Source organism: Barbatula barbatula (assembly GCF_947034865.1).
Source record: "Barbatula barbatula genome assembly, chromosome: 14".
Lineage (NCBI taxonomy): Eukaryota > Metazoa > Chordata > Actinopteri > Cypriniformes > Nemacheilidae > Barbatula > Barbatula barbatula.
The window spans coordinates 21391532-21407055 of record NC_136777.1 but is presented as its reverse complement, the minus strand read 5'-3'; the positions used below and the strand labels follow the sequence as shown (position 1 = coordinate 21407055).

Here is a 15524-nt window from a genome sequence, read left to right as displayed (position 1 = left end):
GATTCAACCAACCTTGATAGCAGCCGAAGCCCCGCCTTACTTTCATCTGATTGGTGACTCCTTTTTTTTGCATGAGTGAAACATGTTTTTAGTCAATCGACAATACCCGAAAACGTAAAATATTATTTTCTAAGTAAACTTATGCAAAATGTTATTTTATGGTAACGAAGGAACCTCGGATGAACAGACAAGGCACAAGGACCCGAGTGAAAAGATCATTGGCTGGAAATGTCGTCATTTGACAGGAAATATCAAGGTTGTGTGAGCTACACCATTTCCACGTCAGTAAATTTGCCTGTGGAGGAGATTGCCCACCGGTGACAGAACATCGATCTAGCTGCCTTCTATTACAGACAAACATCAGGGCATGACAACTCTACGTGGACCTTTCTAAATGTAAGCTTTTATTCAACGCGAAAGTTTTCGCGAATGTATTATTTCCCTGTGCGCTGTATCCATTCACTTGTCACTGTTGCAGCCTGCTAAGCTAGCTAGCCTGTACGCCATTTTGGATTCGCTGTCTCAGAAACAGCAGCATTTTCTTAAATGTTCTCTTATGACAGCTGCTTGCGTTTAAAAAGAGGAAGGGGGTCATATAAAACACAACGAGAGGGACAAGAGGGCTCTTTTCTCGTGTCTGTCAGTGTAGTCTCACCGCGAAAGTCAGTGTGACAAACAACTTGCTAGTTGACAGGTTGTTTGTTTGCATTATCAGTTCTGTTTTTCTCTCTATTCATAAATGGTTTTGTTTCATTATTAATCGGCATGTTAAATGTCGATTTAAATGTCCCGTTGTGCCTTTGACGAGCACTGTAGCTGTCAAAGTATCAACCTCGCTATCTTTCTTGGCCTACTGATCAATTTAGCTCCAATCAATTCACAATCATCATCATCATCATCATCATCAACCTTTGCACGTCATTTGCTCATTGAGAAAGACTGTTCCAAACCACAGTTTTATCACAATGTTTCTGTTGTTAAAGATTATGAATCTGTTGCAGTGTGTGCTGGATAGTGCTGCTGGGCGGTATACCATACGTTTACATATTACGATATTTTACACGACAGTTTCGGTCAATTTTGAAATCAACTTGTAGCTACACAATGTAAACCAACCCCTTCCTCTACTATAACAGCAACGTTTAGACTACTGTATTAACTGAATTATTAAAGGTAGTTATGCAAATGTAACTTGCATACATTATGTAAGCAAATAAATAGAGGAAAAAAGCTCGGAATTTTACTTTTTCCTTGGTAGCACCATATCTATGGGTAGCACTGGTGCTCCCAACTTCAAGAGAATGTGCACCCACCCGAAAATGAATGTCATCTGTCAGAAGAGTAACAATTTTACCATTAAAACATGCGTGTGATGTGTGCCGTGTTTACATAGTCGCAATGGCTTCATGATTTCCTGAGATCATATTTTTAAATCATAAAACGAAGGCTGAATGAGATGTGTGAGAGGAAATCGATCGCATCACGCTGTCAATCCTCAATATAGCATACCGAGAAACAGGTTAATCTAGAAACACAAAAACATCCAAACGACTCCGTTTAGCGCTTGTTTATATAGAAAAATTTGGATACAGTAGTGCCGCAGGATAGAAATGACGCATTCTGTTTGAATGGTAGTGCAAAAGCGAAAAGGGACCCTGCTGAAACAGTGTTCCGTATCGTTTAAGCTACATACAATGGTAGTACGGTATTTTTAAAATGAATAAAATAACGAAAATACACACCGGTATTCGGTATGAACCGGTATACAGCCCATCAATAGTGCTGGGTGACTGTCGTTTAGATGTTCTCATTAGCATCATGATGTTGGATGTTAGTAGTATGTAGCTGTAAACATTCCTGGTTGGATGGCTGGGCCCTTGAAGACTAGATTTAAAAGCTACTTGTAATATATTAACACAACGTTTTTACATGGATTTGATTTTCATAAATAGATGTTTGACCTCGACAGTCTATCTGACTGTACGTTTATATTATGTGTACATCTATATGGGGAATGATTTGGATGCAAGGGTACCGGACAGTAACGTTTTCACCCAGTTTGTGAAAACACAGTTTTGTCATTTTTGTTATGCACTGGTTTGTTCATAAAATAATTCTACATAATATAAAACATTCTGTATATATATTTAATATTCACAGAGTAAGGCCATGCCAAAAATTAAAGTCGTAAAGCTATTCAAATGTCCCTCTCAATACCAGTCTATCCAAAAGCACATATTATATACATCAACTATATACGTGGATGTTGTTGCAAGATGGTGAAACATCAAAGCTCTAGCAATACACATTTCCATAGTGGATGAAATTCAAATGAGAAATTAAGTTATCAAATATTTTGAATGCCTGATAAAATATTTTTTATGCTTGATCAAATTTTTTTATGCTTGATCATATCACATGAACACAGACCATTTTTACTGGCTCAAAATGAGGCGGTGGTAGTTCTATCCTTATCTTGTATGCACACACACATAGGGATTTTAAGTGGCCAAAGACTTTTTATATTAAAACATTTAACTTAAACTTTTTAAAAAGATATTCCTATAAGTAACTTCTCATAAAAAATTATAATTTATAATATAAAGTAAAATAATTGAATTAGTAACTGAGTTACATAATTATAAAAGTAACACATTTCTGTTTTACTGTTTTTTTTAGACAGACTGGTGACACTGCATTTTGATGCAATATGTATTATAATGATATTTCACAAGTTCTTTTGCCCTGTCTTTTGTTTTTACTTTTTAACTTTGGGTAAAACGCAGAGCTCGTCACTTTCCTTTTTTAGCCAAACTAAAGAATGAAGTCCAGAGGATTCCTAGATATGTAATTTTTGTAGCTGTAATTTATTGGCGGGGATTATGCTAATTGTAAAAGAGAGTGCATGCGCGTCCTGTTTACAAGTCATTGGAATTCATTAACATACACTTATTTTGTTATGAAATCTGTCGTTAGTTTATGAAGTATTTGTGAATCCGGAGGAAAGTTTTCGGGAAGCTCTGTTTTACGCGGAAATTAATCGGAATTTACTCATTTATGACTGTTTCAAGAATGAGGCCCAATGTTTTGACTGCTCTCCAGTATTATAGCGGAATGTTAATTTGTGCATATTTTAGATTGCTTTTTAGGAGAAGGAATATTTCATTACTCGCAGTTATTGTTTGACAGCGGAGCACGAGGATTCGCTTTGGAAATGTTATAGTTTAGTTTTACCTGCAGGCAGCATCCCTTATCATTCCATCCATTTAAAAAAGTCACTGTGCTCTATGCTTTGCTTGACATTGTCGTGACAAAGGCAAGTAAACAAACGGCCACACAGGCTGTAGCGTCATATGTTTTACTGCGCAGCATGGATGTATGCGTTTTCAGCACGTTTCAATGTGGATAGGCAGTATTTGGAAAACACTTGAAAACGCTAGTGTGATCAAAGACCATATTAAAACACAATCTCCGTTTTAAGGGTAACGTTTGGACAAAGTCTCAGCTACAAATTTTGTTGTGACATTGTGAGGTGCTTCATTAGATTCAAATGACTTGCCACCAACGTAGAGCCTTTCTTCCTGGGCATTAGTTGCATGTTAAATACACATTCCTTGTTTTTCCATCATAACGTGGGAAAAGTACTGCTTATATTTCCAGTTTGCAACATTTTAACTTGTTGCTCTTGCCATTGCTTTCTGACTCCTAGGCATTGATTGGTGTAACTTTACTCTGTGCGACTGTGTTTGTGTGTGAAAACTCGCCCGACTCTGCCTCTGGTTGGCCAAAGATGAAAACTTGCTTAAGCCAATCATCATAAATTATGCGGTTATCTCCCACCCCACTAACTCACTCACACACACCAATCAAAATCAGTTATGTGTCCCATCCCCAACACACACAGCAGAGAAAACTTTGCAGGTCTTTTGGATGAGAGCGAGCCTACTCGAATGAAAACCGCATCAGTGAGCTCAATTATAATAACGCTGCATTTTATTTGTCAGTAACTGTGACAGCGTTATAACGGGCGAAACTAGGTGTGTAACGGTTTAAGTTACTCACGGTTCGATTTGTGTCACGGTTTTAGGGTCACGGTTTGTGCTGTGTTCAGAGAAAAGGGACTACTGACAAATAAAAATAAGAGCAAATTATCAAGCTACAAGTAACTGCACCAATAAAACAACAGTGCAAAGGAGAAAATAAAATAAGATGCTGTATATAACGTTTAAGCTATAGAAATGGGTTAAAGTAATCAAATAAGCATAACTTTGCATATGTACAAATTAAATAAAGATAAATCATAATTAAAGATAGAGAAGCTATTGAGTCACAAGCAGTGAGTGATTTCCTTGACTTTTAACAGACAGCTTTAAGAGGAACGCAACGTTCCAAAAATAGTTTCTATTTGAAGCATAATATTGTGTTCATATGCTGGTGTTTTTCTACCATTCTTTTAATCTGTTGTTTAATGTAAAATATCAATATAAAACTCAATATTAAGACCAAAACCCCTGTGGTGGTAACTGTGAGGCTAAATGGTGAATGTAGCTGTCATTGCGGATCCTAAATCAACGACGGCCTCTAATGATATTACTGTGGTTTGGATAGATATCAGTAAATAATGTACAATCTTTTGCAGTCTTTCAGACCGTTTTATGCTTTTCCTGATATTACTGTCTTGACCCCACAAGGCAATTTAGAATAATGGAAAGCTGCTGATATTTGGGGCTTGTTGCACTTCTTTTTGCACAGAGGTTACTGCTTGTGTTGCCTACCGACTATTTACAAGACCTCCTTAAGCTTCCCCATAAGGTTGATCATATAGTTTTGTGTTTTCATTAATGACTTCACCTCACTTCCTGAAATGGGTGTGTCAATTACAGGATTTAAAATGAACAAAGTCCCTCCAGGAACAGCATTAAAGTGTCTTGAAAAATATGTGGTTTGAGTTGTTGTTGTTACATTTAAGTGTAAATGCACATTTCTACTTCCTCTCTAGATACACTATGGTGGACAAGAATATATACATCGTTCAAGGGGAGATTTCTATTGTTGTTGCTGCAATCAAGAGGAACTCTAGATGGAGCACCCATACTCCTTTGGTAAGTTACTTAATTTAGCTTTGTTTAAAGATTTTCGTTATCATCTCGATTTTTGCATGATAATCTGTAGCGTTTGAAATACCAGTTTTTTTGTAAGGCCACATTCAGTGCCATTTAAATTACCCAGGTGTCATGAATCATATTTAAATAGACAACTATTTATCTTAACAGGATGAAGAACAGGATCCATTACTCAGCAGCTTCAGCAACCTTAAAGAGATTCTCAATAACATAAAAGGTTAGACACCATTTTATTTCGGATTACGTTAGATGAATAAAAAATAAAGTTATTAAACCAAATATCTTGACGGGACCATTTTCAGCCACTTTCACGTTCTGTAATCACACCTGTCAAAGATGCAGTATTGTTTACCTGTTTATCCCTGTAATACAGATTTGTTTGATAGATGTCTTTCAAACAAACAAAATATGAAATCGTCAAACAAAAGATTTTGGCTTTCGCTCACAGCAACGTTTCATCGTTTCATCCATTTGAGACCTTATTTGAACAAAGCATGTCAGGTGGGACCAAACTAAACAGACTCATTTAGCATTCGCAAAAGTGCTTCTTTCCTGCTACAGAACGAAAGCGTATTTAACCAGGTGTGTGCTAAATTTCCTCAGAGGAAAGGGATGGCCTTTTCAAATCAGTCAATATTATCTTTCTCAATGTCTTACTATTGGGCTTGTATGCCGCCTCATAATTTTTGGGGTCCCATGGAAACTCATGTCAGTGTTTGTTCATTTAGTTATCCAAATGCCTCTTAATGAATTGGACGGCAAAGGTAAATGTTATGCTGTGTTGTGCAATTGTTCCTCTGTTCAAAAAGTAATGAAAATTCTCTCTTTCTTTGATGCTCCTGGTTATGAATCATGTTATAACAATCCCAAACTGTTCTTGAATTAAAAATTAAATGTTTTATCCCCTCATTTTTATCCTCTTTCTCCTTATGTTTTTCCCCAATTTGTATGTGATTCAGAGTTATCACTTGCAGTACATCCATGACAGTGACGTATATCTTGTTTACAGAATTACTCAAATCTCAATGACCCTTGTGTAGGGTTCCACTTACTTCTGTATAACTTTCAGCTTGATGGATTGATTAAAACCAGTCCTTCAGGCTCGGGTGAAAGAACCACCATCTCTGCTGCCATGGCTTCCCTTTAGTGACTAAAAGTCCTGCTCGGCGTTCCTGGGTCCATTCATCATTGTGAATTTCTGTGTGGGTTTTAATGGAGGGGTGCGAGTTGATGAGACGTGCAGCGGCCTTCTGCTCTGTCTGCATGTCGTCATGCCTCTGTAATGGAAGCCCTGGACGGGGAGTCCTCTCTCTGGAGGATACTTTTGCTCTGAGATGGACAGGAGCACCTGTGTCTGGACCCGGAGAGAAATCTGCCAAACTCCCCCTCTGAACCACTGCAGAGGTCTTGTTAGTTCTTCTGCACTGTGGAACAAGTGTTGGGTTTCATTCACCTACTTTAGAGTCTTTCATTAAGGATGTTAGCTTGTTCTTGAAGCTTGGGTAGGACACAAAAATCATCAGTAAGGATATTCCTGAAAATGTGGAACACGTCATTCATACATGTACCTATTTTACAGATTTACTATAGCTATGTTCTTGATCTTTAACTTTGCTCATAAATACCAAAGAGTCCAAACGAACGTCACAGATTGTCTCGTGTCTGGTGGATATTGCTCATTCTTTGCATAAACTTTCAGAATTTTTATGGGTAGCAATAGTTTGATTGTGTTATTTTGGCACTGGATTGTCTCCGTGCATCAGGAATGAATTTAATTGTATATCTCTTAAATGGTATTGGGTGGGCTTTAGTTGGCCAGCTGTCGTCCAAATGAAAGCCTTGTAATTCCATTCTCATTGTGGCCATTTTATCATAGCCAACAACAAAAGCTACCGCCAAAGGAAATGTGGATTAGCCCCAAAGGTTTACTGGACACTTTCTCTGGCTTGATAAAGGTTTCATTCTCCTTCCTCTGCACCAGGCGTTTGACTGACAGGAACATGTGTCCTATTGCGGCAGAATGCAGCTGCAAGTATATCATCTGCAGTTTTGGTTGAGTAAATATAGCAGGGAGTCGTGTCAACCCGAGAGATGGATTGTTCTGGGAAAGGAAGTGTTGTCTCCCCTTCCACCAAAATGTTCTTCTCTTGAATTTTTGGTTTTCTGAGACCGTTTCAGTCCTTGTGTACTATCTCGAAAACTTTAATGGGCTTTTCTTTCTCCCCCACTGACATACACCTGATGCAAGCAATGCATTGGTAAACCAGTTTTTATATAAACGCATATTTTTCTACAAATTTGTGACTAGACTTGAACTCGAATATTTTTTAGATTTGCATATATTAGCAAAATCATTTATATTAAATAAAAACTACCTATTTCAGCAATGCAGTTTATGGTGAAACACACCATTGGGACAAGTCCCCATGTATAGTAATAATGTTTTTATCTGGATAAAGTAGTTAAAAGGTACTTAAAAAATGCTCTTTGACATCAAGTACCTTATTTTAAGAATGTACCTGCGTAATGGAATAATTGGGAATGCAGATAAACTTTAACTCTCAAAGTTTAAAAAGAAAAGGAAAACTTCATAACTCTCTATAACTGTTATATTTATATAAAATGTTTACAGAATGAATGTGAAGTACACTGCTCTCTTGTGTTGTCAGCAGAAGGCACTCAGAGATGCTCTTGTTAATCCCCTATGGAAATACAAACAAGCAACTTGGGCTGACAAATGGATGTCCGCGAGTTCTTGGGTTGCTTTTTTTTGACAATAGCTTTTAGAGTCTTCGGTTTTTTAAAATCCACAAACACTTTGGGTTCTGGTGGTAGTGAAAAAATGAGCTTTGGATTTTGTGTACAGCTTGTTGTATGACTGATATACACTATAGAGCTCTTGGTTGTGAAAACGAGATATTTCAGCTATAAACCACGGTTGGTTTAACATCAAATTGAGATCTTGGATTCAGTATGAGGTCAAGTAATTCCCATGGATATTTTTGACATCTACTTTGTCGTACCATAGAAGCAGTAGTTAGAGGGATGGAAACGATGCATTGAATGAACATGTCTTACCTACTCACAGAATTCACAGTTTATACGGTAGTGAGCTCCAGCCTTAGTCCTTTAAAGCTTTGATTCTTTCTCGAAGATTCCCTAAGCATCAGAGGTCAGGTTTTTGACAAGTCTGCAGAGGCAGCCGACAGACTAAATCCTCTCATTTATATTCATACAAATGCAGGTGTAAAGACGACACCCAATAGATCCAATACCAGGGCTTTGTTTGATTGACATCTCTCTTACTTATCCTGCGCTCATAGCCTTTCCTCTGATGTGGTATGGTTACAATGCCCATTCTTTACCAATATATGTCTCCATTTTGGGTCAATTAAAGATTTCACATTTATAATTAAAATAAATAAATTAAATAGGTTTTCTTGTGCAATCCTTTTTGGTGCAATCATTACATTGTAGCAGATAGATGAATATTTTTTATATTTGAGAGTGATCCTCACAAATGTCAGTGACATGTTTTGACCAAAGATCACAAAAAATAATTATAAAATGTTTATTTTGCTTTGGAAATTGCTTTGCATTGTAAAACTGCTTTTAACACAGTTGAAATTCTCCAGTCCACAACATAATTCAACAAACAAGTTTGAATTTGGGGTTGAACATGACCTTGACATTTTGTTGTGCAGGACAGTAGCCACTGTCACAGACCCTTACTGTCAAAGGTCCAGAATTAAAGTCTCTTTTATTTTCTGTGAGTTTTTTTAATGAAAATGTGTCCTGTTGAATAACTGTCAATAATTAGAATCATGGCTATCGGAAGCACAAAAAACGACACTACTTTATCAGCAGCTTTCCTGGCACAGTGAGTAAAACGTAAAAGTAATATTAGTTTTGACTCTGTCAATCAGGGTGGAATTTCGCCATACTAACTTCTACATTTTCACATCATATCGTACAGGCATTTCTTTTTCAACAACGTACGGGACCATTTTCGGTTTTCTTACGCATGATCTCAAAGCATGCCATTGTCAACTTTCGTCAAATAAAATATTTTCCCAAAAACTTAAACGCTGGGTGGCTAGTGTAACAGAGACCAGTGAGAGAGAGCTGTGCAAGTAAACCAGACTCCCTGACTTCAAGGATTGCTCTATCGACATTCTCTTAGCCTCTTTGTTTGAGCGCTTCTCTCCCATACGGAGCAATTAGTCATTATGGAAAACAACTAACCACAGTATCAAGTCCTGTTTAACTTTATTTATTAAAGTTGAATATTTTATAGCATTAATTGGTAATATGAGGTATAATTATTGATACCTCACTAATTTTCAAACCATGGCTACGGCCATGAAAGGGCTAACCTTAGGTAATAACGGAGTCATGAGGATTCATGTGTTAAAACTGCCCAGGTTAACTACATGTTAGTGCATGTTTGTTAGTTCTTTTATAATTAACACCTCAAAGTAAAACTTACCAAATGGACCCTTAATAAGAGTATAAAGATAGAATAAAGAGTATTCGTTATGAGCAGTTGGATTCGTAGTGGTCCGATTTCACATTTGACTGTTTTTATGGAGAGTGGGGCATTCACATAAACAGAGTTAGCGTTGTGAAAATTAAATAATGAATGTGGGGGGAAACCATAAAAAAGGTCCACTTTTTGAGAAAAAGAACCCCCGTTCACAAAGGCTGGCTACGGCCCTGTTGTGAGATTCATTCTTGTAGTTTGCTCTTGTGCCTCCGTTTTAACATGCACATTATGTGTACTCGAGCTGAAGGTCAAGTGCGAGCATGCTTACAGCTGTGCCGCTGTCCCAGCAAGGGTTTCTCCTTGGGCATGTGGGAATATCCTGCTCTCTTGAGGCCCTGTGGACTCTTCTGCCATTTGATATCTGCATGTATATCATACCCCAAATGAACTGCAAGAATGTTGTACGGTCAACACTGAGAAAAGAGAGTCATAAGTCTGAGGGGAGCGACACATATGCAAACATGTTTACTTATGATGGCATGTACAATGAAGAAAGGTCCCTTTGTGCATAAATAAATACTGTGTAGCGCAGAAAACTGTACTTTCTCTACATGCAAAGGCAACTTCAGTTGCAAGAGTGTGGAACCTAGTTCAATTACTTGAAATATTCTTATTTGTTATTTTCTCGTGGGAATTTAAAAGTTTTTTTTGAAAGTTACAATCATTCTCTGGAAAAAAACAACAAAACTGACTCGAGATACTAATCCACATGATAAAGGAGGTCTCGAATGTCCCAAAAATATCAATAACTCATTTTCAACCAAAAACAAAGTTACTGCCTTTTGCATTTGCAGGGCAGTTTTGTTGTGCCGTTAAGCAAAAACGGTTCCTAGCTTTGTTTCTACAGTTTGCGAAAACACACACATGGGGGTCGGCCAATCATGTCCTTGGTAACATCATCGAGACAGCAAACAAATAGTAAGTAGAGTGTTCTCAATATTGAATGTGATGATTGCTCCATCAAGGACATCACTTAACGTTTTAAATTACAGAATATGTGAGGTTCTGCTTGACGAACTGATCCTATACGATGACCCAAATGTTTATTTATGTGTACAGTGCATGAAGGAAGTTTGGGTAAAAAACCCTGTAACCATGTTGTTTTTTGTGTAAAAGTCATTTTATTTGAATGCAATGAAGTATTAACTAATTTATCGGTCAAGCTCTTATGGCCAAATGGTGATGCATACATACCTTCGATTACGTGTTAAATGTATAAACGTTTATATACAATATCATTAACTTTCAAAGCTCATGGTTTCAAGGTTGAGTATCTCTCACAATGTGAAAATCAAAAAGATGAGCGAGGGGCCTAACCTGAATAGCACGAGTTTTACCGGAAGGAATTTACAACTGCTGTCCCCGGAGTAGAAAGGTCTCCTTCTATTACACCAAATCTGGCATCCCGGGTTTCCATCACAAAACAATCATCAAGCGTCCCCAAGTTGTCCTTGCCGCATTCATCTGTCCATCTTAAAGAGAGATTTAAGTGCACGGGATGCACCACTTGTTAATGTTCTGACCTTGCAACCGATCTAGCATGTAGCTCATTTCTGTGAATTGTTGGCGAGCTCGAATAGTTGTTTTTAGAAAAGTTAGTACACTGTGTGGTCGAGTTCTAGTGCAAATTTCCATCTGTTCGAACGGAAATAGTTACGTAAAAAATAAAAACGCGGGCCTATTTATGATATGTATAGTTTACTATGCAGTAATGAATCGACATGTAATTTACATTGTTGTGCTTGGAAGTCGTGGCCATCCCTAGCTTGTGTGTAGGTGTGTTGAAGTGTTACTTTAGCACTGTAAATCCAGGGTACATGCTTCATATGTAAGTTATCCGTCCCAGTGGTAAGTTTAACACCCTGCAGCATTGTGCCGGTGTCACTCGGGGTGGCAGCGTGCTCATCATGGTTTCTGTCCCGCTGCAATAAAATGCACCATAAGTCGTGATGATGGATGCTTGTCTCCTCTCTGCCAAGCAGCCACCCAGTGCTAGTTAGTAGCTGTAAATCTGGCCAGTTAACAGTGCTCTAACCGGGGACTGACAGTCGGGGCTTAGGCCCGGTGTTAGGTGGGGATGCAACTGTTGTCCTGTTTCAGAGCCTCTCAACAATGTGCTGAGGGCATGCAGGGGCACACAACTATTAATCATTCCACGGCTGTGAAAGTCTCGTAGGTAGGGTACGTCTAGGTGGAGGCGGGGGTGGATATGCGGATGGAAACCGAGGACCAGATATTAGGGGAGCATCTCAAACAGAACCATTTGGACCTGTACATCAGTCTAATTTTCTATTTCACAGCAATAGATGTACTGATTGGCCTGTGATGTGATGCTTAGGAAAAATGGGTTTGTACTTGATGTTCTTTGAACAGACGGGCTTCTTCTGTGGAGGGTGGTGAAGACATGCTAATTGACTCATGTTACACTGGCAGCTTTTGTTGTGAGGTCTGCAGTAATCCCTCATCAGCACAGCAGATGATGATGAGCAAACAACACCGCTTAATTACTTTCTGCCATCTGAATTAATATTGCTCTCATGTAAACACAGGTTCTGCTGATCTGTGCGCAATTCAAATCCAGCTTTGAGGCATGAGAATATATGTATATGATTGCATTGTGAAATCATTAGTGGTGAGCCTGAATAGTCGACGATTCGATGCTTCGAGAATGGTAGTTGAATCAGGCTCCCTTTTTCGCAGTCGAATCTTCGCAGGTGGTGTTATGCAACGGGAAATGACTATTTGGTTATATGGGCAGTGGCGTAGCAGACGAGCACGCACTGGCCCGGCAAAAATATGATTTATGATGTAAAGAAATGGCTCATTTTTAGGGTCCCAGCGCAGGATAGCTTCTCTCCGCGTCTTCGGTGCTGTGAGTCACTTACTGAATGTTTGGGTACATAAGTATGAATTAACACTGTGTCTGTAAATGCACGTAGTTTGTTACTTAGACTGAACTTTGCGCTGCCTGATACAAAAAAATAGAAACTAATGTAACCAAAATCACAGCATATAGCAAGTACGGTGCAGACTTTCCGAGCTTGTGAATATCTGCACTGAAAGTGTGCTTGTTAGGAGGACGGAGGAAGAGTGAGCAGGAAAAAAGGTCAAACTGTTTAAATGGTAAGATGCTTTATTGCATTCTTCTTTTACATGCGGTAAATAAAGTAACTTTATTGGTAGTTCATGGTAATGAATGGGCTGTGTTCCCGTTTGTAAAAAAGAATTCATTATCATCAAGTAGTTTTAAAAATAGTTTTAAGGAGAGATCTGGTCTAGTAAGTGGCACAGCATTGTTATGTGATGTTTAAGGAAATTGTCCATTACTTGTATTATTTGTTTGTTGTGTTTTGAATATTTGTTCCTCTACATCTCAGACACTTTGCCGAAACACATTTATAATTAACACCCCCACGACTATCAGTCGACTGTGGGCAAGACGTGACAATTCTGATTCGACAATGTACAAGGACACTCCTTGAAATTATTAAAATCAACCACATTCTCATTCTTGTATTGCCTCCCAATAGTTTACTTTTAATATTTTGTTTCCCGACATAAATACATTTGATTGTTTAACACAGGGGTTTCAAACTTTATGATGCCAAGGCCCCCCAAATAGGATGAACCTTTTGTGATTGACCCCCTTTCTAAAATGCATATCGTCGCTGTCCTTATGAAACCTTGTATGTCCAAATTCACAGTTTTTCAGAAAATGAAAAAAAAAAATTTTTTCAACGATTAAATACTGTGTTGACAAGGACTTTTTATTGGTAAGATATCTGCAAAACCCAGTGACAAACATAAAGAGTGACTAACAATAAAGATTTGGGACAAAAAAAATCACATCATCACATATGCATGTAGCAAAAAGCAGATAAACACTTGTAAATGTATCAATAGTAATGTTCAGTCAATTTTTTTGCCCTGTACATTTCCAGGGACCCTTGCAATCTTCAGGAGGCCCCCTTATTAAATGAATTTCATAATTGAAGTCGATTTGATTTGTAATAATGGGATTTGGGGTGGCAAATGTACTTGAGAACCAAAACAAATTACAGATTGCAGCTTTAAGCAAGTACATAAAACCATTATTCAAAACTGTCTCCTTACCTTTCTCCGATATGCAATGACTTGTGTTAAAATTCCATAACGCTAAATATTTAGTTAGTATTTTACACATCCTTTTTGACAGTTTAATTCCGTGTTTATTCCATGTATTTATTTTGAAATAAAACTCCTTGTAGTGATAGACCGATATGAGATGTGAGACATTAAGCAGCAGAAGGATTTATAGTTTCTGTGCAGCACTGTTGGATTGCTTTTAATGTTCTGTTAAGCATATTCATATGAGGTGGTAATTGGTTCAGGGTCAGAACACTTGTGGTAGATGCCTGCACACTCTGTTACCACAGAAGGAGAGGGCATTAGCCTCATATAACTAGGGCTGGGTATAGAGTTCCATACTTTTTAGGCACCGACCGAATCGCCTCTATACTATCGAGTATCACAAAACGTCTTGTCGTTGGATACCACAATTCGATACCAATAGCGCCCATACAAAATTTGCAAGATAATTGGCAACACGACAAATGTGATGAAGCGCTGACTGCAAGAAGAACAAGCCTGTGCCGAAATCCTTTCTAACTCTCTGCCACATCTGGAGGCTCCTGCCACAGAGCGTCCTTCAGCACACCCACCACACAGTGAAGGCAGCCGCGCTACGAGTGGGACTCTGACAGGTGAGGTTCACTTTTAACAAACAAACACAATCATATTTTTGTATTTGTCCATAAACGCATCCCCACGAGTAATATCTAATGGCGAGTGGTGGTCAACGGTGAAGCGAAGCAATGTGCTGTTGAGTCTAATGCTGACTAACAGACGTGGGCTGGCTTTATTGTATGCCCGTTGTACTAAATTGATAATGTCCGAATTTGGCACATCACCTTGTATTTTTACACTGCATCCGAAAGCAGCATGTTCCAGCACATGCATCTACAGCACCATTCCGTTTAATGAAAGTCATGCCACTCGGCGGCCTTTCAAACAGGTATTTACATCATATAGTAAGAGCGCCTCCAGACAGCATCCAGATTGCATTTCTTCCAATTTATTGCAGTGGCACACCTTTTTAATATACATTATCTTTGGCCTTTCGCATTGTGCACTAGTGTTTGCAGTGTAACGCGCACCGCATGTTTACTTCCATTACAGCAATCGCATGTTTTGCATTATGTTATTTTAAATACTCTGATGCGCAAATCTCTTGAAGAAGGTTGTTTTGCCGGCACGTTGATGAATGGTAAACCAAAAACTGCCGTGAGCTGCACGTGTAAATCTTTACATTTATTCAATACACCAGGAATTTGTACAAGTTCATTTTTGCCTAAAGATAATAAAATAAGTCAAGTAAAATAAAGAGGAAAAATACTTTTTACTTTTTACTGTTCCTCTCACATAAGCATGGAACAATGAAAAAACATTTTGTGTCAGAACCGAACCAAAAACCATGGTTCGTATTTAAACGTCGGTGAACTGTATTGTTGTATCCCTAATGGCTACAAATAGTTAGCGGATTCGATGCTAAAGTAGCGGAGCTTTGACTGGGGCTCTGACAGGTAATGTAACGTTTAGCAAACAAAGGTTTGGCTATATAGCTAGCTAAATAAGTGCTAAATGCTTTAAGGCTGACAACAACTGATTAAGAAAATATAAGGAAACAAAATCTAATTTACATTTACTTCAATAGCGTTTTATATTTATCTTTATTCGTCCACAGAGGCCAAAGCTCCGCCCTTAAAGAGCTGTTTGCTGTGGAGGTCAGAGATGACTGCCAGCAGCACCACAGAGAA

The 15524-nt window shown here is 38.3% G+C and overlaps 1 protein-coding gene across 3 annotated transcripts in view; it reads left to right on the top strand.

Annotated features, from left to right (window-relative positions):
- Positions 1 to 259: 259 nt before the first annotated feature.
- Positions 260 to 15524, top strand: part of gbf1 (golgi brefeldin A resistant guanine nucleotide exchange factor 1) — a 67562-nt gene continuing 52297 nt past the window's right edge. For all 3 annotated transcript variants that reach the window (XM_079472471.1, XM_079472472.1, XM_079472470.1), the window contains exons 1-3: positions 260 to 396; positions 5000 to 5102; positions 5274 to 5340. In XM_079472471.1, the coding sequence (XP_079328597.1) occupies positions 5007 to 5102; positions 5274 to 5340 (163 nt within the window). In that variant the 5' untranslated portion in view covers positions 260 to 396; positions 5000 to 5006. The remainder of the gene's footprint in view (positions 397 to 4999; positions 5103 to 5273; positions 5341 to 15524) is intronic.